This window comes from Galeopterus variegatus, unplaced genomic scaffold (assembly GCF_000696425.1).
Source record: "Galeopterus variegatus unplaced genomic scaffold, G_variegatus-3.0.2 Scaffold2271, whole genome shotgun sequence".
Classification (NCBI taxonomy): domain Eukaryota; kingdom Metazoa; phylum Chordata; class Mammalia; order Dermoptera; family Cynocephalidae; genus Galeopterus; species Galeopterus variegatus.
The window spans coordinates 80,653-106,284 of record NW_007728382.1 but is presented as its reverse complement, the minus strand read 5'-3'; the positions used below and the strand labels follow the sequence as shown (position 1 = coordinate 106,284).

The 25,632-nt window shown below is 44.4% G+C and overlaps 2 protein-coding genes across 2 annotated transcripts in view; one reads left to right on the top strand and one right to left on the bottom strand.

Annotated features, from left to right (window-relative positions):
• The window catches only part of TOPBP1 (topoisomerase (DNA) II binding protein 1), an 84,215-nt gene extending 80,446 nt beyond the window's left edge, over positions 1–3,769 (bottom strand). Inside the window, exons 1-2 of the mRNA XM_008581133.1 lie at positions 3,686–3,769; positions 1,021–1,155 (exon numbers count right to left, since the gene is read on the bottom strand). Of these exons, the coding sequence (XP_008579355.1) occupies positions 1,021–1,155; positions 3,686–3,769 (219 nt within the window). The remainder of the gene's footprint in view (positions 1–1,020; positions 1,156–3,685) is intronic.
• An 11,636-nt stretch (positions 3,770–15,405) lies between these two features.
• Positions 15,406–25,632, top strand: part of LOC103597300 (inhibitor of carbonic anhydrase-like) — a 38,878-nt gene continuing 28,651 nt past the window's right edge. The window contains 6 exon segments of the mRNA XM_008581123.1: positions 15,406–15,452; positions 18,796–18,904; positions 19,970–20,131; positions 21,429–21,576; positions 22,364–22,419; positions 25,132–25,310. Of these exon segments, the coding sequence (XP_008579345.1) occupies positions 15,411–15,452; positions 18,796–18,904; positions 19,970–20,131; positions 21,429–21,576; positions 22,364–22,419; positions 25,132–25,310 (696 nt within the window). The 5' untranslated portion in view covers positions 15,406–15,410.

The following is a 25,632-nucleotide window of genomic DNA, read 5'->3' as shown; positions in this document are numbered from 1 at the left end:
AAATGACTTTTCATTTTCACTGACACTGAGTTAAGGTGACAGTCTTCCTCAACATCAGCACACGCAAGCCAGACTAAAATGCCTACAGCTGCCAAAGTCACCACTGCACAACTGACTTAAATACCTACATACAGATAAAGGATCACTGCTGTCTTTTTGGTCAGCCATAAGAAAATGAGGTGTTTTGTTTTTTTTTTGTTTTTTTTGTTTTTAAAGATGACCGGTAAGGGGATCTTAACCCTTGACTTGGTGTTGTCAGCACCACGCTCACCCAGTGAGCAAACCGGCCATCCCTATATGGGATCCCAACCCGTGGCCTTGGTGTTATCAGCACCACACTCTCCTGAGTGAGCCACAGGCCAGCCCAAGAAAATGAGTTTTTGATGCTATGTTTTCCATCTGAGAAGCAGTGGTATTTCCAAAAGGAGGCTAAGATCAACAATGCTCTTGGCAAGGTAGACACAGACCTTCCATTAATTGCACAGATACTGCATCTACCTAGGCTTCTATGTTTTCTTCTCCTTCAAACAAGAATCGCTTTGTAATCTGGATGGAATTACAGTCAGTTTACTTTTATTTCAATGCTTCTCTCTTGTCCAGACATCAAAAAAGTAATGAGTCAGCAGACTCTAGAATCAACAAAAAGAAATAAGATGGCTCATTGGTGTATTAGCAATACTGATCCCCAAAATGTTTTCTTCTAGAATATAATTTTTCACATCCTATGAAAGGTATAGGAACTAAAATTCTGTGTGCAAGCGCACACAGGAAAGACAGCAAGTTACCAAGCACTATGTTGACGTCTTTTCCTACTTTTTATTTCTCCTTGAAATATCTTGCAACCAAACTGAATTTAGGTATAGTAAATCCCATCACTAAACTGTTTCATTACTATAGGTTCACTTATACTAAATGAAGCTTATACATAATACTTTATGACAAGTAAAGAATTTATATCCACTAAAGCAAAAACAAAACAAAAAACAGACTACCAAAGGAACACACTAGAAGTTAGCGAACCTTTTTAAGGTGATCAAAGACAACGCCACTAAAAGGGTCACAGATATAAAGTGATCTATCATTCTCCTTTATCTTCAATGCCTCTTCTTCTGTAATAATCTGAAGATACTCTTGTGATTGAAATTCTTTTATTGACTGAAAGAAAAAAATTAAATAAGAATAAACCTGAAATCAGTCCCCACCTTTAAGACCGATCAACACTGTTTTCAAAATCTGTCTCAAATCCAGCCTTTTCACTACTGAACACTATCATCATCTCTTACCTAGACCTCTGCAGGAGCTTCCCAAGTGGTCTCCTTCTCCCTTATTTGCCCTAAATCCATTCTCCACACAGCACCTAGCAATCTTTTAAAAAATACAAACCAGATCACATCACTCTCTGCTCAAATCCCTCTAATGGCTTCCCACCACACTCAGAATAAAATCCACATCTCCTACCACGGCCTACAAGACCACACAATCTGACTCCTGCCTTTCTCCCCACCCTTACCTCCTACCTCTCATCTCCCTTGCTTACTTTACTGTAGTACTCCACCTTTCCTGCTAAGCCTGGAACAAGCGAAGCATAAGCTCTTTTAGGGGCTTTACTCTTGTTCCTGAGGCAGGGAATACTCTTCTCCCAAGTCTTCACCTGACTTGATCTCTCACTTCAGTAAGGTCTGCTTAAATGTCACCTCCTCAGAGATGCCTTTCCTGATTATACTTTCTAAAATACCCTTCCCCTATCCTTTTAGTCTATTTTATAAAGAAAAGTAACATTGATATTTTATATACATATAGTTTTTGTCTCTCCTATAAGAATAAAAGTTTCATGATGTATCTTGTTTGCCACCACATCCTGACACCCATTAAGTACTCAAAAGTTTTCTGAACAAATTTTGAAGTCCTTATGTTAAATACAGTGATCCTTTTAAAATGATTAGTCAGATCATGTTACTCTTCTGACTAAAACCTTCCAATGGCTCTCCATTTCACTGAGAAAAAAAAGTCAGTCTTTCTGATGGCCTACAAGGACCTTCCAGACCAAAGCCTTACTCTGTGAAGCATTCCTTAATACTATTCCCCTATCCCTTGCTCACTACACTACAGCCACACTAACCTTGGACAGACACCATAAGCACTTTCCCAGGGCCCTGTATCAATTGTTCCTTGTCTGAAAACTTCTTCCCCAGATATCCCCATGGCTAACTATCTCACCTCCTGCAAGTTTACTCAAATATCTTTTTCTCCATAAAGTCTACTCTGATCACACTCTATTTAAACTTTTTTTTTTTATTTTCCCTTTTTGTCTTTTTTCGTGACCGGTAACGGGATTGCAACCCTCGGTGTCGCGCCCGTACCGCGACCGGCAATGGGATCGCAACCCTCGGTGTTGTGCCCGCACCACACTCAACCAGTGAGCAGACCGGTCTCTATATGGGATCCGAACCCTCAGCGGAAGCGCCACCGCACTCCCAAGCGCTGCATTCTACCGAGTGCGCCACCTGGCCGGCCCTCTATTTAAACTTTTTTTTTTTTGTCTTTTGTCTTTTTTCATGTCCGGCAACGGATCGCAACCCTCAGTGTCGCGCCCGGACCGGACCAGGACCGGCAACGGGATCGCAACCCTCGGTGTTGCACCCGCACCTCGCTCTTGTCTTTTTTTACTGACCGGTAACGGGATCGCAACCCTCGGTGTTGGGCCCGCACCACGCTCAGCCAGTGAGCGGGAACCGGTCTCCACATGGGATCCAAACCCTCTGCGGGAGCGCCACCGCACTCCCAAGCGGCGCACTCTCCAGTGCGCCACCGGGCTGGCCCTATTTAAACTTTTAACCTTACCTTCTCCTTCTCCCCCAACAAACATCCTGTGGCATTCCTTATCCTGTTTTGCCCTTTTCTCTTCCCGCAGCACTTAGCATCTTGTAACATACTATATAATTGACTCATTTATCATGTCTGATGAATGTCTACTTCCTCTTGCTAGACAGAGTAAGCTCTGAGTGAACAGAACTCTTTGCATACTCTTATCATTGATGGATTCCAAGTACTAAAGCAGTGCCTATCAGATAGTGGGTACTCAATAAATATTAGCTGGATGAATGAACTTTAAGGAAAACCTGCAACAACTGCTTTTCAAACTTTAAGATGCACTGGGGATCCTGTTAAAAAAGCAGATTCTAATTAGTGTGGGTTTGGGCCCAAGACTTTGCATTTCTAACAAACTCCCAGTTCATCCTGATGCTGCTGGGATCTATGAATAGCAAGGCTCTACAACACCCCTACTATCAGCCCACACTATACTGTACATAACGAAACATACTTTTAACAATTAACCAAAAAATATTGAAATGACAAATATATGACTGACTTAAATTTTTTTTAGCACACAAAGGACCACTATGGTTAGTAGTCAAAGGAAAGCACCTTAAATTCCAAGAAGTGCATGTCAGCCACATTCAACAGAAATGTTATAATAGATTTCAAGGACCCCAAAATACATAATAATGACATACGTCAATTCAAAAATATGTAACGATGATATATGTATATTAATGTAAACTACAGTAACACTATTATGAAATAAAATACCTAATTCTAAGACAAAATCCAACAAATCAAAAAATACTTTAAAACAAAAAAATGAATTCACAGCATCAAAAAAGACATTTTCAACTATTCTTACCTCAAGGGCTTTAAAAAAACATTCGGAATTGTCTGAAGAGTTTAAAAACTTCACAAAAAACGGCTCTTTGTCATTTCTGGACATTTTTGAACTGTCAAAATAAAGGAACCATTAACAAGAACAAAAACACATTATGTATGAAGTTAAACGTTTCACGCACCTATTTTTCTGTGCAGACAAAAATGCCTAAGGATAGACATTCTGGCCTTGCCCATGAATTCATCCATGACGTTTTTAAGAAACCCTGGAATGTGGGCAAAGTCAAGGAAAAAGATGACAAACCAATCCTTGCAAATCACAGAACGAAATTAATGTCCTTGAACTGAATACATTGAGGGCCGTTGCTCTGGGAGCTCTAAACCCCTTTCTCCAATTGCACTTGCTTTAAGGATACACAAAGCGCATCTGTCCCTGCGGGTACCCACGGCCCGCGAGGTTTGTTCATCTCTGGGTAAACGGGCTTTAAATATAAACATGGATGCCAGTTAGCAAGACCATGCCCCGCAAAAGGCCGGAGGCTCCTGCTTCCCAGCTCCCAGAAAAAGGCCTGGCTCTCGGACCACTGAAGCCACGTTGTCTCCAGCGTCAAAGGCCCACCCGCCGGTCCCAGGGCCGGTTACCAGGACGAGAAAAGAAGGCCCCGACGGCCACAGGAGGGGTCGCGACCCCCAGTTGGGGCGGGGAGGAAGCTCGGTCTCACTCACCGAGTCTCACTCACCTCGATGGAGCGTGGGAGTCTTCGGGCAGCGAGTTGGGGGGTGTGCTGCCCGCAGGACGGCGGCTGGGGTCGGGCGCCAGCCTGGCGCACACCCCGCCCCACACCCGGCGGCGACCCCAGCCCGAAGCAAACGCAAGAGAACCCGGAAATTGCCGAGGCTTGGAACCGACTTTCGCGCCAACCGCGCGGCAGAGCCCGCCTCTTCCGGCGGAGGTGACGCCACCCGCCGCTGCATCAGGAAGGCGGAGATGTGAAAGGCGGTGGGTGGCACCCCACGAATGGAGGGGTTCCTGGGAGGATTGTGCATGATCTCCTGGGGCTTAGAGTCTTGAAAGGCGGGCCTCGGCTCCACAGGAGGAAGCCCCTCGCCGACGGTTCAGGGGGATGGGACCACGGGCCAGGAGTACTCCTTTGATAAAGCCTCGGGGGGAAAGGATTTCCCCAACAGGTACTTATTTTACACCTGCCTTATGCAGGGCACTGCACGGTAAGCCATGTGTTATCTAAAACAACCCCATGAGGCAAATAAGGGTATTTCCATTTTACAGGTGTAAAAACTGAGGCTTAGAGAAGTTCAAGGTCACACAGCTAGTAAATGGTAGAATTAAGACGGCATCCAGGTCTTTCTGACTATGGACTGCGTTGTTTTCCTTACAACATGGCAGGAATCTAATAGTAATTGCTTACCACAGCCAAAAGGTCTAAAGGGAAGAAAAATGCTGGATAACTTGAATTACACAGCTAATGCAAAGGGATCTTTGCCAAAATCTTCAATGGTTTCTGCCCCTTCAATGTGCATCTCCATTTTCTTTCTCTGCCTCTGCCTCAGTTCTGGATAGGAACCTAATATTTAAATGGCAAAGAGCAGATGGGGAAGGGGTAAAATAGGCCTACAAAACTTTAGCGGATTGCTAACCAGTGATAAACTGCTTAGTTAGTGCTTTTTCTCATTTTATTCTTGACTATTGAGATTGAGAGAATCACTGGATTGAGTATTGTGAGAGTTTAATGCCATGTACCTTGTTTTTTTCCTTTTTAGAGCCTAAAGGTGGTAATGAGTAGCTTGAGTCTAAGTATTTGAATACACACATGGAAGGTGACAAAAATTCTTAGCTTTTCCAAACTTTGCTCAGGCTCCTGAATCTCTTCCTAGACTTATCTGTGCATTTCTTTGTAAAATCCAGTTAGAACTCTCCACCCTCAATGTCTGATCAAGTTCCTCATCCTCCACCATCCCCAGGTGATGTCTGATCACCCTGATGTGTCTTCAGCAAGAATCCTGATAGGTTGGTTTAGCCAGAATCACCCTTATTCCTCATGTTACCTCTTAGTAATTTTCCATCCAGTAACCCTCACTCTGCTCCTTGGGTGTAAATTCCCACTTGCCCATTCTGTATTCAGAGTTGAGCCCAATTTCTCTCCCCCAATGCAAACTACCATTGCCATAGTCTCTACAGCTATCCCGATGGTCCTGAATGAAGTCTGCCTTACTATGCTTTCAAGTATTCTTGAGTAATTTTTTCTTTAACAAAGGTGAGTTGGAATCAGTAACACACTGGAACTCATTCCCCCTGTAGTTGGGGAGAGGGTGATGAGAGCCTTAAAAACAAACAAAAATTGCTAGAGGTGGGGGAAAGAAGAGAAGCCACAGTTAATTAAGATACAAATCTGTCCTGTGATATTAATATTTGTAGGGTACTTTATGGTTGACAAAGGACTCCTGTTTGCACTATTCCCATTTACTCTTCAGCAGCCCTATAGTAAGTATGTGGGCATTACTGACTCACATTATCTACATGGGGAAAGTGAGGCTCAGGGACTGTGCGACTTGTCCAGGAGGTGGCTGCACCTGGGCCCCCGGAGAGGTGGAGTGACTGGAAACCCCAAGCCCCTCCTGACACAGCCCACTGCTCCTCATCACACGCTGTCTGCCTGTCTCTGGATGAAGGTCAGCACCGGGGCATGAGCCCATTCCTAGCATTTTTCGGACCAAGTAGAGGCCTCACAAGAGGAGGAGGGAAATGAAATCCACCCTTTAGCTTGTAGCCTGCTGGAACTTCCTAGAAGGGGAGTTGACTCTTATCCACCAGTAGGGGATAAGTTCTCCCATCTTGTGTCTCCAGATAAGCAGAGAGGGTCTGAATCTCTCCCTGAATACCTAGTCTAGGAAAATAGAGCAGTGATTCTCAAATGTGGTCTCAACCAGCAGCAGCAGCAGCACCTGGGAATGTACTAGCAATGAAAATTCTTGGGCCTGATCTCAGGTTGTATTGTGTCAGGAACTCCAGGGGTTGGAGTTTTTTTTTTTTTTTTTTTTGTCTTTTGTCTTTTTCCATGTCCGGCAATGGATCGCAACCCTCAGTGTTGCCCCCATACCGGACCGGGGACCGGCAACGGGATTGCAACCCTCGGCGTCGCTCCCGCGCCTCGCTCAGCCAGTGAGCGGGAACCGGTCTGTATGTGGGATCCGAACCCTCGGGCGGGAGCGCCGCCGCACTTCCCAAGCGGCGCACTTATCCAGTGCGCCACCGGGCCGGCCCCTGGGGGTTGGAGTTTTAACAAGCCCTCCAGGTGATTCTGATGCACATTAAAGTTTGCTTGGACAGCAATCCATTGGGGAAGGGTAAAAGTGGTTTTATGGATTTGTGGTTCATGAAGATTTTGGTGAAAATAGAGAATAGTTGTGATGTGCCCTTAGAAGCTGGAGTTTGGGGATTAACTTTCCTGTTAACTTCCTGGCAGTTATGGCCACTTCCCTTTTTCTCTGGCACTTCTGTCACCTAGAGCCAAACACTGCAGAACCTTCTTGGGGTGGGGTTAAAGGGAACTTTGTCTGTAAAATGAAAAAACACGGGAAACAAATATGACAAAATAGATACTTTTAAAATATGGGTAACGGGAATATGAATATTTGTTTCTTGTTATACTTTGCCACATAGATGGTATTTCTCAGAGTTTTAAAACTAAAAAAAAAAATTTTGAGTGGTAAGAGTTTTATGTTGAAGTTTCCAATACTGCAAATGAATAAAAATGTATAAATAAATGGCTGTATAATTTAAAAGCAAAATTAGTAAGTGATCTTTATTGTTGCAGAAATAGTCTTTGAGTGGCAAAATATTTGTTTAAACTGTTGTCTGTAGTAACGTGGAAGGTAGAACATAAGTCTGCTGAGTTACTGCGTCTACTGAGGAGGTAAAATAGAATGTTAGCAGCACATGTTGGTTGCTAACTGGCTACATTTAATTATATATTATAAGAGAGAGACAAGCTTGAAGAATTGGTCTATTTGCAAACAAAAACAAGGGAATTAAAAAATCCAAAAAATGTGAGATTTTACAGAGTTCAAAAGCTGACTGTATCTAGACCCTAAAAACAGGAGATAAACCTGAGAGAGGTTTTGAACAACAAATATCCATTATAACCCATCCATGTGGGAAAGATCTAGTTAAAGAGTATGGTCCTCTACCCCAAGCTGGGTAGACACCACCAATTGGGAGAGAGCGGTATGGGCCTAAGAATAGCAATCAGGCTTCAGAAGTTTGTCTAGAAAGGAACTGTGGGTGGCTACTATTGTGGGGGCTACTACTCTAGGAAAATGGCTGTACCATGGCTTCCTGGCAACCTTACATATATCCATACAGGCAAAGGCTTGAATTGCAGTTTATCTAAGCCTTGGCAGAACATCTTGTGATCCTTATGGGAGACCTCTAAGGAGCTGCTGTGAGGCCATCTCCCACTCACCTTTCTATCTCCCCTGGGTCAAGAGAGAGCTTCTCATCATCTCCCAGGTTCTCATGAGATATGGGGCTTTCTGCCCCATTCCCCTCAGAATAGAGCTGCAGCATTTAAAGGCACGTAGCTGCCATCTAGATCTGGCTCCTCAGCAATGGAGTATTCCATAACTCATGTTGCAGTCATCAGCCCCTTTTGTTTCAGTGTCGTCTTTTTTGGTATATGGGACAAGGACCCAAGGAGCTGGCACCTTTGGCTTATTCTTTTTTGCCACCTATGGAAGTAACATATGTTCTAAATCTAAAACCGTCTCATGCATCTTCACCAGTGGAATCAGGTAGGCCTTGCTCTTGACCTTGTATTGTATGTGTGAGGTTGACAACTACCACATGAAACTGACGGGAAGCAATAGATCTGAAGGTTACAAAGATTTTGAGATAATTGCTTTCTGAACCAAACACGGAGTATTCAAACGTTGGTACAATCCTCAAGCTTGCACACCAGGAAGTGGGTGAAAAAAGTCATACAGCTTCAAGGAGTGCAAACTCAATATCCAGTTTAGATGTGGCTAGAGAAGAAAAAGGAAGACAACCCCCACCCCACCCTCACCCTCCCAGCTAGGAAGGCGCCAGGGACCTTGGAGAGCAATAAGCAAAGGACCTCCTTTCAGAGAGCAGAATCTGAATCTTCTAAGAACCTCCAATTGAGAACTCCCAATGCCTGCCCAACTTCAAAGTTGACACTGGCTAGCCCCAGCTATGGGTCTCCACTTCTCCCCTTTCTGAAAGGGAGTTTTGTTGTAGTTATTCTGTCCTGCCCAACCATTGTGTATCAGGTGTGTGCTCGGGCAGGGGGGAGGGACAGAAACTTATCTTTTCGGTCAATATGTTACTGGTGGATTCTGGCAGAGACCATGTAGCAGACCCTGAGTGTCCCACCCATATTCCCTCACCCTTACCACTCTTATGCACATCAGGAAACTTACACCTGCCAGCATCTGCGTTTCTTTGCATGAAGGCATTCTCTGGCATCAGGAGTCTGCTGTGCCACCTGAACAGTAGGCCAGTGGGGTGGAGCATTTATGACCCATGGGATAAAACCTTTAAACAATGACTGACAATGGAGCTGGTTATATTAGTCCATTTTGTGTTGCTATAACAGAAATACCTGAGACTGGGTAATTTATAAAGAGAAGAGATTTATTTGGCTTATGATTCTGGGACAGCTGCATCTGGCACGGGACTCAGGCTGCTTCTACTCATGACGGAAAATCACAGGCACCCAGTGGGTACAAGCAGATCACATGATGAGAGGAAGCAAGAGAGAGGAAGAAGAGGTGCCAGGGTCCTATAAACAACAAGCTCTTGCGGGAACTAATAGAGCAAGAACTCACTCATTAATCCCCCCACCCCCAGGGAGAGCATTAATCCATTCATAAGGGATCTGCCCCCATGATCAATCAGTTTCTAACACTGCCACATTGGAGGTCAAATTTCCACATGAGTTTTGGAGGGGACAGCACATCCGAACTCCATCACTGGTGTACAAAAACCCTTGTTTGCATGCCCCTTAGATGCAATATTCTACTTTGGCTCCAGAGTTTCCCCAGAGGAATTAAGCCCCAATATCCACAATGGTAACTGACTTATTAACACATCCTTTGGATGCCTTTCTCTCCCTGTCTCACTTCCCACTTTCTTTACTTATCAAATAAAGCATTTGAAAAGTCTTTTCTAACATTCTTTTTTCTGGGGGGGGACTCAAACTAAGACAAAGACCCAAGACGTGTGCCCACCTTTCATAGTGTGCTGTTGCTGGGAAGTAGTTGCCCAGCCAGAGATGCCAGTTCCCACCCTCCTTACATATAGGTGGAGTCATGTGACTGAGCTGTGACCAAAAGCTATTTAGGTAGAAGTGATGTCTATCACTTTCAGACCTGGTTCATGAAAACTTGCACTACCTTCCACACTCTTGTTTATTCTGTCTGTCATCTGAATGTCAACACACAGAGCAATCTTGGAAGCCACATGTTGAAAATGGCAGAGCCTTTCATAGCCTGGACCTCAATGACTGAATGGAGCTGTGAAGGTTAAACCCCCCACCCCAACCACTACAAATCACCACCACTGCTGCCAGTTGGACTTTGTGTTAGTAAGAAGTTAACTTCTACAAAGCTAAACCATCGAGATTTTGGAGCTTTATCTGTCATGGCAGCTAGTGCTAACCTAACCAGTTCTGAACTTAGCAACAGTTTCAACAAATGTGTTGCCCCTGCACAATTTGTTTTTATTACAAGTTTCCTTGGAAAGGGGAAAGTGTGAAATTGCTCCAGAGACAAATGCCAGAGGCCTCCTGGGGAAGAGCATGGACTGCAGAAGCAGGCTGCCTAGTTTGAATGCCAGCTCTCATACCTACTGGTTACCTGACCTTGGGCAAGTTGCTTAACTTCTCTGTGCATCACTCTCTACCTGTATGCAAAGGGGATGACAATAGCATCTACCTTATAAATTAATATTTGGAAGGCACTTAGTACAGTGTCTGGTACACAGTTAATGATGAATTTATAAATCCCTAGTTTTCCAAAGACTATTCTTGCCACAAAGTCTTTAAATTGTTTCTCACAATGGATCCTCTAACATTCTGCTCTGCTATTTGTGAGAGTTTGCACCAAAGCAAAGAGATGACTTCAGCACTTTGGATGTCCTTTCTTTGCTATATGACTTTGTCCCTGTAGAAATTTTTAGAGTTTGCTCCACTCTGGGGTCAGAAGGCAACTTAACCCTACTGGATTTGGGCTGTGTTAGCTTTAGGTGGATCATTAACGTTGGGAGAAATGGTCACCTCTGGGCGCTATTTGATTTTTGTCCACAGGCCTGCAGAGGAGATTTCTCAACCCATAGTTGAGACATTTATGTGCACTTATTCATCTATTTGAGATTTTCTTTGAACCCTCTCTTATATGAGGCACTATTTTCCTACCTAGGATTAGAATATTGAACAAGAAAAAAGTGATCTCTGCCCTCAGAGACCCTGCTTCCTTTCAAAAGTATGAATAAATAAAGGAAGAGCCAGGACAGTTATGGATGAGTCACTTATGTTCACAAGGCAAGAGGCATCTGGCTTTGCCTGAACAGAGGGCCACTGCTGGATTACAGAGAAACCATCAGAGCTTACGGCAGTCTCAGGACTGGAGAAATAGAAGTGAAAGCAAGATCCCAATGAGAAGGGAGGTGTAGAGAACTGAGCATGATAAAGGGCCAGTTTTCTCCATAAGATACTTGGCACAAGTTCCATAAAATGGGAGATAAAAAGATAATGCCACTCCTTAGAGAGGCTCCAGTAAATGTACCAAATGTATTAGTTTCCTGCTACTGCTGAAATAAATTACCACAAACTTCTTATCTTACAGTCCTGAAGATCAGAAGTCTGAAATGGGTTTTACTGGGCTAAAATCAAGATGTTAGCAGAGCTATGTGCCTTTCCGCAGGCTATATAGGTGAATCCATTTTCTTGCCTTTTCCAACTTTAGAGTGGCCCACTTACTTGGCAGGTGGCCTCACCCTCTTCAATCTCCCAAGCTAGCAATGGTAGAGTTTTTCTCTCACTGCATCTCTCCGACACTATTCTCCCTGTCTCCTCCACATTTGAAGGACCCCAGGTGGGTAACCTTATCGACCCACCTGGATAATCAAGCAATGCATTTCTAAATAGACCGTAAGTTGAATAAGAAATCACAATAAAAATTAGAGTACATTTTGAACTGAATGACCATGAGATTATAATATATCAAGAAAAAGAATGCTTTATAGGCATATATTAGAGTGTAAGAGAGACTGAAAAATCAATGATTTTAACTTACTTTTTAGAAAGCTAGAGAAAAAACAAAACCCAAAGAAAGTCAAGAGAGCAGAAATCAGTGAAATAATAAATGAATGTACAACAGAGAAAATCAACAAAGCCAAAAGTTGATTCTTTGAGAATGATAATAAAATAGATAAAACCCTGGCAATACTGACCAAGGAAAAAGAAAACATAAATTACCAATATCAGCAATGAAAAAGATTACAGTAAGGATCCTCCACACATTAAAAATGCCCAAAGGTAATATCATGAAGGATTTTACATCAATAAATTTGAAATTTAGATGAAATGTACAATTTCTTAAATAACAAAACTTACCAATACTGAAGCTTGAAGCATCAGAAAATCTGAATATTTCTCTAACTGTAAAGAAACTTATTCTGTTATTGAAAACCTTTCCACAAAAAAACTCTAGACACAAGTGGCTTCACTGGTGAAGTCTTCCATACATTTTAGAAAGAAATAACACTCTTCTTACACAATGTCTTCCAGAGAATAAGAAAAGTAACATCTCCCAATTCATTTTATGAGCCCTCATAACCTAGAAACCAAACCTATAGGGACATTAAAATAAAAGAACAGTGCAGAATGATTTCTCTCAAAACATATATGCAAAAAATCCTAAACAAAATACTATCAATTCAAGTTCAGCAATATATAAAAAGCATTATACATAATGAACAATTGGGGTTTATTCCAGAAATGTAATAGTTTAACATTTAAAAATCAATTAGAATAGTTCACCACATTAACATAAAAAGGAGGGGGACTCATTATCTTCTGTGCAGAAAAATACCTGATAAAATTCAACATCCATCCGTGATGTAAAAAAAACAACAAAAAAAGGCAACCCAGGAAGAAAGGGAACTTTAGTGTGGTTAATAATATCTAAAACAAAACAAAACACCAGCAAACATTTTGCATAATGGTGAGTGATTGAAAACTTTCTCCATCTATCATCACTTCTACTCAATATTGTAGTAATAGTTTGTTTGGCAGTGTCTATAACAGCTGAACCTATATCCGCTTTATGACCCAAGGATTACTCTCTTGGGGAAATACCCTCCAGAATATACTTACCTATATGCACTAAAAACATTTACTAAAATGTGACAGAAGTCCTAGTCAGTGCAGTAAATCAAGAAGAAGAAAGTCATAACCTAAAGGAAAGGGAAAAAACCAAAACTGACATTATTCACAAAAAACATAAAGATGTACATAGGAAATCCGAAAGAAACCGTTAGAATTAGTAAGATAATTTAGCAAAGCTATTGCATTTGAGCTCAACATACAAAAACCCTGCTTTTCAGACACGAGCAACAAATGGAAAATGAGATTTCTACCTATAAAAGCCCACACTGGAAATTACAATCAGGAGGAAAGATAAAGTGTGCTACATAACACGCAACACTGAGGACGAATGAAGGACAACTATACACCACAACATAGATGAATCTCACAAATATAATCTTGAGTGAAAGAAGCCAGATACAAAACTGTACAAATCGTATGACCCCATCTCTATAAAGTTCAAAGATCAGCGGAATCAGTCTATGTGGTTAGAAGTCAAGACAGTGGGTACCTTTGTAGGAGAGATGGGAAGTGAGCGGAAGAGGGAGCCAGGGGACTGTCCGGGCTCTGGGACGTTCTGTTCAACGTGCTGTTCTTGGTTAGGTGCCGGCTGTGCGGTTGTGTTCACCTGGTGATAATAAATCGACTGTGCACTTAGCATATGTGAGGTTTCATGTTTGCTTGCTCTCTCTCTCTCTCTCTCTCTCTCTCTCTCTCTCTCTCTCTCTCACCGGTAAGGGAATCGCAACCCTTGGCTTGGTGTCCTCCGCACCACGCTCAGCCAGTGAGCGCACAGGCCATCCCTATATAGGATCCGAACCCGCCCAGGGAGCGCCATTGCGCTCTCAGCGCCTCACTCTCCCAGCGCCTCACTCTCCCAGCGCCGCACTCTCCCAGCGCTGGGTTGGAATTTTGTTTAAAGTCAGAGGACGTCCCCAGGCAGAAGTCACAGACTTGGGGAGGATCGGGTTGCGGGGCGAGGAGCAGCCCTGTCCCCGTTCAGCACTTCACCTGGCCTCGGCTTCCCAGAGCACAGGGGACAGTGTCCTTTGTGGGAGCCTCCGGGAGAACCCCGGAGTGACCAGTGGAGACGCTTTAGGAGAAAGGGTCTGAGAATCCCTGAGAACCGTGTTCACAACGTCGTGCGCTCGTCCGTGGAGGCGCGTGCTTTCCCAGGGGAAAGGGCCACAGTTTCGCCCCGTGGACGGCTTCGGGCCCGAAGGGTCTGGAGCTGCTTGGTGAAATGACAGTTCGGGGGCCAGGGACCTGGGTGCTACAAACTAGCAACTAACCTGGGCCCCGGGGATCTCTCCGTGGAGGAGGGCGGTCAGCCCAGCGCGCCCCGAGGTGCTCCGGCTCGCCCCGGGGTGCGGACCCTCGCCCGGCAGCAGAGGGCTGGCCTCGCGGGCCGGTCGGCTGAAGGCACCGGCTGCTCGCCGGCTAGGCCGGGAGGCATGACAGTGAGGGAAGGAGGGAAGGAGAATACTGAGGAGCAGACTGTCATCTCCAGTTGGGGGTTGATGGTCACGCTTGCATCCCTCTGGCCAGTACAGAGCGTTAGCAGGAAACCAGGAGCCCGTTAAGGTGCCCTTCTGTTGGCCCAGTCTCAGAATGCAATGGAACCTGTGCCCTGTGGTGTTCACGGACGAGAGTGAGGAGGGCAGGACAGAAGGTGGTGGCTGGCAAGGCTTTCCAGGGTGGTGCTGTCTCTCCTCCAGCTCAGGGAGTGGGTCCCCTATACCTCTGGCCTCTCTCCCGCAGGGTTGTGTCTGGCTGTCCCTGAGAATACCGTGAGATGGTGCGCCGTGTCGGATCATGAGGCCAGTAAGTGCCACAGTTTCCGTGACAATATGAAAAAAGTCCTTCCAGCAGATGGTCTCCGCGTTGTTTGTGTGAAGAAAGCCTCTTACCTTGACTGTATCAAAGCCATTGCGGTAAGTCGCTGCTGCCTAAAAGAGAGTGGAAGAAAGTCCATACTTTCTTTTTCTTTTTCCACTCTTGATATTGTGTGCTGCTTTCTCCTGACAAGAACCAGACTGTGCTTTAGAGGAGAAAAAACAACCCAAAGATCTGAAAGTACAGAGACTGTGTGTAGAGAAAAATATAGCTGCTTAATGTTCATTGATAGTAGAAATTATAATTATAATCTTAATCATAATTAAATGACTAATAGAGAAGGATTCAACCCCAGTAAAATACTTGTAGTACAGCAAAGTCAGCATTACATTGAAAGAGAATCTGTAAAGACCCAGAAATAAACAAGAAGCTCCAGCTCACTATTATTACTTAACATTGCTTTTAGAAGTTCCCAGTGATGCATTAAGATATAAATTTGTCACCTGCATGAAGAGAACCTCTTACCTCGAGTGCATCAGGGACATCGCAGTAAGTCAGTGCTGCCTAAAAGAGAGTGGAAGAAAGTCCATACTTTCTTTTTCTTTTTCCACTCTTGATATTGTGTGCTGCTTTCTCCTGACAAGAACCAGACTGTGCTTTAGAGGAGAAAAAACAACCCAAAGATCTGAAAGTACAGAGACTGTGTGTAGAGAAAAATATAGCTGCTTAATGTTCATTGATAGAAAGGTAGAGCACAGCTGGGGTCCAGCTGCAGCCAGAAGGAAACCCAGAGTCCAGCCCCACTGGTCTCTTGACCAAATTCTTCCCAGACAGAGCTTATGCTGTTTGTTCTTCCTCAATGTGTATAATATAGCAATAAATAAACAAAAATATCAATATTTTCAGATGTTTGCTTGTAATAGAAATGTATAATTATTTGTTAATAAATAAATTAGTTTGGTAAAAAATAAATATATCACAATTAACATCATTTTCATATACCAACAGTCATTAAACTGATAAGAACAGATACTACACTTGATCTTAGCCAAAAGGCCGAGAAGCGATACCAACAGTCATTAAACTGATAAGAACAGATACTACACTTGATCTTAGCCAAAAGGCCGAGAAGCGATACCAACAGTCATTAATTGTGGAAAAACAGCCCAAAGTTGTGATTACATTTAAAATAATAAACAGAAAAATATTTCTGGGATAATAGCATATGAGAGAACTGCAAGGCTATTATAAATATAATATAAAAGTCTGTTTCAAAATGGATATTTATAAAGCTGTTCTCCTAAGAAATGATTAGAGCAGCCCAAACTAAATATCCTGAAAGGATTCCGTGGCTGTACCCTAAATGTCCTTCTTGCTTTTTCTTCTTTCAGTTCTAATTAAAATGTAATAATGTACTCAGACTAACAAAAAAATTAATAATATTTATTAATAAATGAAAACATATGCCATATTCCTAGTTGGAAATACTAAATATCACATACTTGCAAATCCTCTCAAAGTTAATTCATAAGTTTAGTATATTTTCCTCAAAATACAGTCTTTTTAAAAGAATCAGTAAAATGATTATAAAATTCTTAAGGAAAAGCACACACTGTTATTTAAATATGGTATAGCAGGGAGTGGCTGAGACCTACCTGAAACTCTACCATGTTTAAATAATAGTGTTACAAAAACAGGGTGCTGGTGCAGATACAGAAGACCTGGAACAGAACAAAATTCAGGCATAGTCTCAGTTTTACATATGTCCATCCATCTATCTAATTATCTGCATGATTTGATATAGATGCAAATTGTGATAAATGTTCAACATTCAGCTTAATACATTTAGTTACATATATGCAGATTTATTTTAAAATTTAATTATTAATTGACAAATAAATATATACATATATGGGGCACAACATGGCATTTCAATACATGTGCTACATTTAGATAGAAATGTATGATAAGGCAAACAAATGGCTGAGAAAGGATTCTTTAGTTGGACTACTGGGTAGCCATTTAGAAAAAAAAATCAAGTGAGAGTCTTAATCCATTCACCAAAATAAACACCCAGCTTGACTCAACTTGACTAAAAGAAATAGACATAATCTGTAAATCACAAAAGTAGACAAATCTGGAAATGTAAAAATTTTTAAACTATAACAAATTTTTTTAAAAAGCCTTTTGTATCCAAAAAATAATTCACATCAGCTATAACAAAACAGCATACTGTAAAAACTGTATAAAGAAGTTATGTAAACTTAAAAGAAATTCTTAAGAATAACAAGGTATAAACAAACTACTCACAGAAAAGACATGACAACTAATAACATATGAACAATAAAGGAAAAATGTTCATGTTTTTTTAATAATTAAAGAAATGAAAATAAAACCATTCTTAAAGTAAAAGTTTACATCTAGAAATATAACAACATTTCTTAAGTGATGGCTTTTCTCACTGGTAGGTTTGCAGTTACCTTGGTGTGCATTGCTATTGGCATTATATATCATAAATTTCTATATACTTTCTGGACAACAATTTGGAAAATTCAGTAAGGGTTCTAAAGATGCACACAAATTTTTATTTATTTATCTCTAATTAATACATATGAGGATACTTCAAAAAGTTCATGGAAAGATTCATATTACCTTTTTTTTTTTTGGCATCTGGCCGATACAGGGCTATGAACCCATGACGTTGGTGTTATCAACACCATGCTTTACCAAGTGTGCTAAGCGGCCAGCCCCCATATTAACTTTTAATTCTATTTTCCCACAAACTTTTGAAGTACCCTTGGGGATGGGAAGCGGGAGGGAGGAGAGAGCGTGAGAGATTGATTTATTACAAGAATTTGACCTTTTGCAATTGTGGGAGCTGGTTAAGCAGTCTTTACAAGACTGCTGTCTTTTTGTATCTGATATTGGAATGGGAAGAGGTGGCAGTCAGGGAAGGAAGATGTATGTAAGGTGGGAAAAAGCAAGAATGACCTGGAACCTGCAGTCCTGACCTAGAGCCTGTGGGGATGGACTGAAACCCATGTCAGTTCTTGTTGCTTCTGATCCTGATGGTGTTCACAAGGCCTTCTGGTCCTTTGTCTTTATCCTAAACCTCTCCTTTTCTGAAGTTCATTTGAGTTGGTTTCTGATACATGCACCAAATAGAGTCCTAGTTATATACAGACACATGTAGATACAAATATACATACAGATGAAGACATATTGTAAAATATTTGTAAGAAAAAGTGGGATGAGGGAAAGGGAGGCAAGTATATAGAAACACTATACTAACTTTAGAAAAACCCATTACATCAAATGTTAATTAATAAATGAATAAAAAGAATGATTTCCATGAGAGGTAGGAAAATGATCCGATCTCATTTCTGAGAAAGTGTATGAAGTCTCTGCTTCGTGCAGAAAGGAAAGAACCCTTGGCTGACAGATCCCTGAAGTGGGAATCCAGGTCTGAGAGGGTAAAACATGACTTCCTATGGGTGGAAATATTCTACAATTCATTCACGTACTTACCCAACAAACATTTATTGAACACCTCCCCGTGCTAGGTGCTCTTTAGGGTGCTGGGATTCAGCAGGGGATAAAACAGACAAAAATGTCCCCTCCTTCATGGAGCTTACATTCCGGAGTGGGGGACAAACAATAAACAAAGAAAGTTTGACAGGTGGTTGATAAGGACTAGGAAGAAAAACGAAGTGCCGTCCAGCATGCTGAGGTGGTAGTTTGAAGTGTGCGATCAGGGAAAGCCTCACTGAGAAGGTGACATGAGCACAGACACGAGCCGTGCAAGTGTCTGTTGAGCAAGTGTCTCTGGCAGAGGGTTAGGGGAGTCTTTCTCAGAGGGGCCTCATTCATGGTCTGATCTCTTCTTCTTCAGGCAAATGAAGCAGATGCTGTGACCATTGATGGAGGTTTGGTGTTTGAGGCAGGCCTGGCCCCCTACAACCTGAAGCCCATCGTGGCAGAATTCTATGGATCAAAAGATGGTGTGTTTTCCCTGGGGATGCAGGTCTTCAGACGTGGGAAAGGCAGGGACTCTGTCAGCATTACAGTTGCAGGGAACAAAGGTGCTGGAACTCTTTGGATTTAAGGAGGCTGTCATGGCAACCAACCCACAAGGGCTGCGAGATTGGTTCTCCCTGGGCAACTGCAGGCTTTGTGCATTCTGACGGAAATGCCATTCCTGCTGCTGGCTTCTGCTAGCCAGCCTGAGGGGGGGGCTGCTATCCAGTCCATCACACACCCAGTGGGGTTACACCAGTGGGAGGCCCATCTCTGTAGACACACAAGGATCTGGCTACCTCTTCCCTGTGCTAAGTCCCCCACAAGTGCTACAGGCCTGTGTCTGTTGTAAGGAGAGGTTTTGGGGAGTCTAAAAATGGGGCTTGGGGTTTTGCCTCTTTCCCAGACTTGTCTATTAGTGTCATCAGTGTGTGTGAACTCAACCCACTTCAGTTTGACTCCAACTTGCAGGGCTGTGGCATACTCTTGGGAAAACCCTGCGTCCTTCTTCTCACACCTTAACTTTTGTGTTTGAGCTGCAGATAGAGAGGCGAGAAAGGAGGAAAGCCCACGGAGAGAAGCAGTAACATCAGGATGCCTGGAGCTGAAGCTCTCCCTAAGAACGCCCTGCGGGTCCTATAGTAGCTGGTGTCCTTGGACTCCTGTCTCCATTAGCTTGGAGGGACTGGCAGAAAAAGAAATAGTGTTTATTGCCTTACGGAGAGAAGCAGTAACATCAGGATGCCTGGAGCTGAAGCTCTCCCTAAGAACGCCCTGCGGGTCCTATAGTAGCTGGTGTCCTCGGACTCCTGTCTCCATTAGCTTGGAGGGACTGGCAGAAAAAGAAATAGTGTTTATTGCCTTAAAAAGGGACAGTTTTCTTTCTCCTGCCAATTAAGGGGTTTTTGTTATTTCCCTTTATGCTGGCTTACCAGGGGATGGGGCACTTCCCAGGAACCCCCCAGGTCCCCATTGTACATACTGCAGAAGATTAGTAGCAATGATGTGGCATCTTCCTTCAGCCCTTCTTTCTCTCTGCTCCTTTGCAGATCCACAAACCCACCATTATGTCGTGGCCGTGGTGAAGAAAGGCACCAGCTTCCAGCTGAACCAGCTCCAAGGCAAGAAGTCCTGCCACACGGGCCTGGGCTGGTCTGCTGGGTGGAACATTCCCATCGGGATACTGCTGCCCTCTGGCTCTCTTGAAGCAGGTAAGCCAACTGGGGCTGGAAGCCCTCAGGTAGGGCTTTTGCATCAGTTATCCCATGGGCCATGCTGGAGTCACACAGTCACTATCAAGTGTGTTTAATGGCCTCCAAGACAGGGCCAGAGTAACCTGCTTTAACTGTGGACTGCTGGGGTGTGCACCAGCATGCCTGGGGAGCTGGCAGATGAGTCTTCTCTGCTTTTTAGCAAAGGTGGCTCTGCCTCTCTGAGCTTTTAGGTCCCACCTTCCTGGCAATTCCAGCAGCTTGGCTTGACAAGCGCCATCATTGAGACCCACTGAGAAAGGCCACCTCCCTCCCAGCTTCCCAGGAAGGCTTGCTGGGAATCTAGTCACACTGCCAGCTCTCAGGCCTCCGTGCTTTATGTGAGGGCTTGGGACACAGGCAAGGAAGGGATGACTGGACTGGTGCTAGGGATTTTTGTGTACCCCAGGCTTCTTGTCGGATTATGTCAAGCCAAGGTGAGCCTAGGGAGCCTTTTCAGCCCTTGAAAGATGACGGTCAAACCTTTCTGAGCTCCATAAAGGTGTGTCTTTTTGAGCCCTGCCAACCTGTGCAGCATTCACGTTTTGACTGTGACAGGTACCAGTGGCTGCAGGGATCTGGTGAAGTTCTACAGCCTGGACCACAGTTCTGACTGTGTTTTGCCATGTTTCTTGGGGTGTTCACTGGCCTCAGTGTCAGATGCTACTGGACATCTGTCTGGGCAGTTATGCAGAAGCTGTTGGCATGCTCCCACCCCACACCAGCAAGTTATCCCAACTCTCTCCCGGCAGAGGGACCCCTTGAGCTGCCACAGCATCTGGATACAGACAGGGAGGTGGGAGTGGGCCTGCATCCTGAGGCAAGGAAGGGCTGTTGGCTGTTGGCTGACCTGCAAGGATCCATGCTGTGTCTAGGCCCTTTAGAGCCTCCATGTTGTGAATTAACAGAGGCGAGAGGCACTGGGACCACCGTCATGGTGCAGTGTAGATCAGCAGCTCCCACACCCTGCAGTGGACAAGCTGGGGAGACATTCTCATGGGCTTGAGTCCTGGACCCATGCATGAGTGTGATGCTTAAGCTCACAGGACCCCAGGCCATCCACTCCCTCCAGCCTGGACATTTTTAGCCCCCTCCTGCAGGCTGTACCTGGATGGCCTGTGCACACACAGGACAGTCCTGGGAAGGGTGTGCAGACTCATGGGATCGCAGATAGGGCCACTCCCCCCTCCCCACACACACACAATCTGTAGGTCCCAGCCAGCTCATGCCCTGTGGTCCATGTCTCTGTGTTGAGCAGGAGCGGCCAACTTCTTCTCCAGCAGCTGTGTCCCCTGTGCAGATGGGAAGAAGTTCCCCAGCCTGTGTCAACTGTGTGCTGGGAAAGGGACAGACAAGTGTGCCTGTTCCTCCCATGAACCGTACTTTGGCTACTCAGGTGCCTTCAAGTGAGTGAGATCCCCTGCTCCTCCTTCTCACTCTGAAGTTGGGGAGACGGAGGCACAGGGAGTGGGCAGGGCCTGTCCCAGGCCATCCAGAGCATAAGTGTGAAACCCAGAGCCCTGAGTGCCTCCCACGGCCAACCCTCGCTCCCAACCATCTAGCAGAGCAGTCTTCTGTGTGGAAGCCCCTCTTGTCTCTCCAGAGCCTGGAGTCTGCACATGTTACCCTCCTGGACCAGGCAGGGCTGAGGGGACAGCCTCGTCTCTGAGAATTTGGGGTCTGCAAGCACAGGCCTGGGCTCCTGGCAGGGCCAAAGGCCAGGACCTGCCAGTTCACATCTTCCTGCTGAGCTTCTCCCTGTGCCATGCCGGGGACCTGTGCTTGCCTCACCCCACCTTCCCCTCAGCCCCCTGCAGGCACCGCTCCATACTCCATGCTCTGAAAGAGACGTGGCTACTGCTCAAAACCAGAGCAGAACTGGCTGGGAATCCAAGGCTACTCAAAGTCTTTATTCTCCATGTAAAAGGCTTTAAGCCTTTATTTTTTAAAAATCTGTTGCCTTTGGCTGCTTTCCAAGAGGCAGTGAGGGTCTTCCTTTCACACCATCCCTCCCCAGGCTTGGCTGTGGGGTTCAGAGGCCCCTCAGACAAGGCCATTGCCTCTGTGAGGACAGACTAATGCCCAGGAACTCTGGGCAAAGCCCTGTGAACCCTCAGAGGGCTGCAGGAGGGAGGGGCAGGGGAGGCCCATGTCCTTGGTGAGTGGCCTGACGGTGGCTCTCCTGCTCCTCAGGTGTCTGAAGAATGGCGAGGGGGATGTGTGTTTCGTGAGGCACATGACGGTGTTTGGTAAGTGATGGACAAAACACCACGTGGGCCCCACCCTAGCCAGGGGAACTGCCGCTTGCCCTAAGGTTTCCTTATACCTAGACATGAGAGAAGATCTCTGCTGCCATAGAAAGTTTCTGTGTAAACATTTTGTTATTTCTACTTTCGTTAGTGCTCAATTTGTTCCATCCATCAATCTACTAAAATTTTCTAAACATGTAAATTTACCAACTAATAAAACAAAACGAGCTTTAATAATCAATTCTCTTAGTCATTGAAATATCAATTTCAAATTTAATCACGTTCTCCTGAACATTTTATTACAAGTTCTCCTAATGTTTCAAATACCTTAAGCAAACACACAAGTTATTGTAAATATTTCAGAACTTATTAGCATATCTACAATTAAATCTATTGCAAAAGCATTATTACCATGGACAAAAATGTATTTCTTCCTAATATTTTTCTTTGGAAAAACCACAAAACTTTTCAGAGTTTTGGACAATTTATCAGAAACAAACTAACAAAATTATATTTCAGACAATTTGAGTTACAGATTCTGGGTTTTATAACCGATTAAATTTCTTTCAGATACGGATCACACTTGTACCACGCAAAATGTTTTAAAATCCAAATGTATATTCACTGTGCGAAGTTTATTTTTGCAATAAACGTCTGCTACCTCAAAGAGGATTTCAAGCCCTCACTTCTTACACGGGTCTCGCAACCTAGTGTTTTTCCCTGAAATATGATTTCAGTGTTTGTTGTTCCCTTGTTCAGCCGTTCAATATTCACCGAATCCTCGTTATTACATTGACCTGTTTTGTTAGCTTTTGGCAATGAACGCATATCTTATTATCAACAATTTTAATTAGTGGGGTCACCTATAGGTCTCATCTTCCAGAATCAAGTTGTTCCAAATAATTATCATTAATGTCCTGTGGATGCTCAAGTTGCCCCAGTTCTGCCAGTGGGCAGTGTCACTTCACAATACCATGAAGTGCTGGAAGTATTTGAAAATACCCCCACTTTATGGAAACAACATGTTGTCCAGACCATACTGATTTACCTTTGCCAAAAGGCACTTGTCCACTATTATGTAAGATCCCTTATTGTCTTTTAAGGAGAATTTTATGAAAGACTATCCACTGGCTTTAGGGATGAAAACAAGTGTTGGCAGTGAGCCAAGGTCTGCAGCTGCCACCGCTGGGCCTTTGAGTGACCAAGCGGGGAGAGTTCTTTCTAAAGCCATTCGATCATATTGATTCTTTTAACTTAATTCTACCATTACTAAATCACTAAAAAATTTTTAATAATATAAATATTTTAAATGTATTTTCTCTGTGACATACTGAATTAACATTGTAACCCTTCACCGGAGCTCTAATCATACCCCTTTTCTTTCAATATGAGATTTTATCCACTCCATAGAACTTCCATATTAGTTTGCTAGGACTGCCATAACAAATTACCACAAACTGGGTAGTCTAAGCAACAGAAATTTATCATCTCATAGTCCTGAAGGCTAGAATTCCAAGATCAAGATGTTGGCAGGGTTTGTTCCTTCTAAGGCTGTGAGGGAGACTCTGTCCCATACCCCTCCCCTAGCTTCTGGTGGCTTGCTGGCGATCGTTGGTGTTCCCTGGCTTGCAGACACATCACTCCAGTCTCTGCCTTCATGTTCACATGGCATTCTCCCTGTGTGCTTGTCTGCCTGTGTCCATATTTCCCCTTTTTATAAGGACAGCAGTCATATTGGATTAGGGGCCCACACTATTCCAGTATGACCTCATCTTAACTACTTACATCTGCAAGGTCCCTGTTTCCAAATAAGGTCACATTCTGTGGTACTGGGGATTAGGACTTCAACATATGAATTTGCTGAACCCATAACACCTTCTAATACTTAGACAATGAGAACCAAAGAGCTCTTTTCCCTCATGGGCTCTTCCTGGTCTTTCTTTGTACTTGCAGAGTGCCCTGGCTGGGTCCCTAGGCCTCCTTCCGTCCCCATCCCTCAACCCTCCCTGTCTTTCCCAAGCAGGCTCTGCCTCCAGGGGGATGTGGCCACTTTAGTGGGGACCTGCATTGTCCTAGCATAGCAGTGTGTCAGTCCCAGACTAGCTGAAACTTTCAGCAGGTATTGTAACTCTCTGAGCCTCCGTTTCCTCAGCTCTGGAATGGGACAGCCCTGTTACCTGTCTCCCCAGTGCTGTGAGCATTAGATAGAGCAGAGTGTGGAGGCCTCAGCACAGTCTTCGGTGGGCCACGAGAGCTCAGCGCATGTTTGCTGCACCACCCCTATTGGCAGAGCAACAGACAAGTGGGCAGCTTGGGGTGCCCTGGCCATTCCTGCCTCCCAGCCCTGTATATGCCTGTAGTGACGCTGTGAACCAGTCACTTCAATCCCAAGGCCTCCGGTTCCTCATCTGTATAAAATGTGTTTGGAAAGATTCTCTGTCAGTCCTCTTCATATTGGCAGAGCAACAGACAAGTGGGCAGCTTGGGGTGCCCTGGCCATTCCTGCCTCCCAGCCCTGTATATGCCTGCAGTGACGCTGTGAACCAGTCACTTCAATCCCGAGGCCTCCGGTTCCTCATCTGTATAAAATGTGTTTGGAAAGATTCTCTGTCAGTCCTCTTCAGGTCACACATTTTGTGGTTCCGTGAGGAGCAGGGCACCACAGCTCACAGCTCTGCTCGCAGTTGGCTCATCTGGGCTTTCCCTCCTCAGAGAACCTGGAACAGAAGGCTGACAGGGACCAATATGAGCTGCTCTGCCGGGACAACACCCGGAGGCCAGTGGACGAATATGAGAAGTGCCACTTGGCCCGGGTCCCTTCTCATGCCGTCGTGGCCCGAAGTGTGGGTGGCAAGGAGGACTTAATCTGGGAGCTTCTCGATAAGGCTCAGGTATCCCCATCTGCTGTCCTCCCCTGCTGCTTAGTGCTCTCTGCTTGGATTTGGGGGTTTTCCTCCTTGCTCTCTTGCCACTCTCTAGAGGCCCTTGTGTGTTCAGGACACAGTGGGAACCATGGCCCGTGCTCCCCTATCATCCCATTGGCATGTGATCTGCCCTTGAATCGCTCACAGATGAGTGTGGCAGACACAGTGAGTACACACACAGTTATTACCAGATGGAGTCACACAACCTTGGGGAGAGGGATCATTTATTTTGGGGAGGACAGAGGGACTGATTTGCAAAACGTGTCCTGAGAAGCTTCCTGGGCCCAGG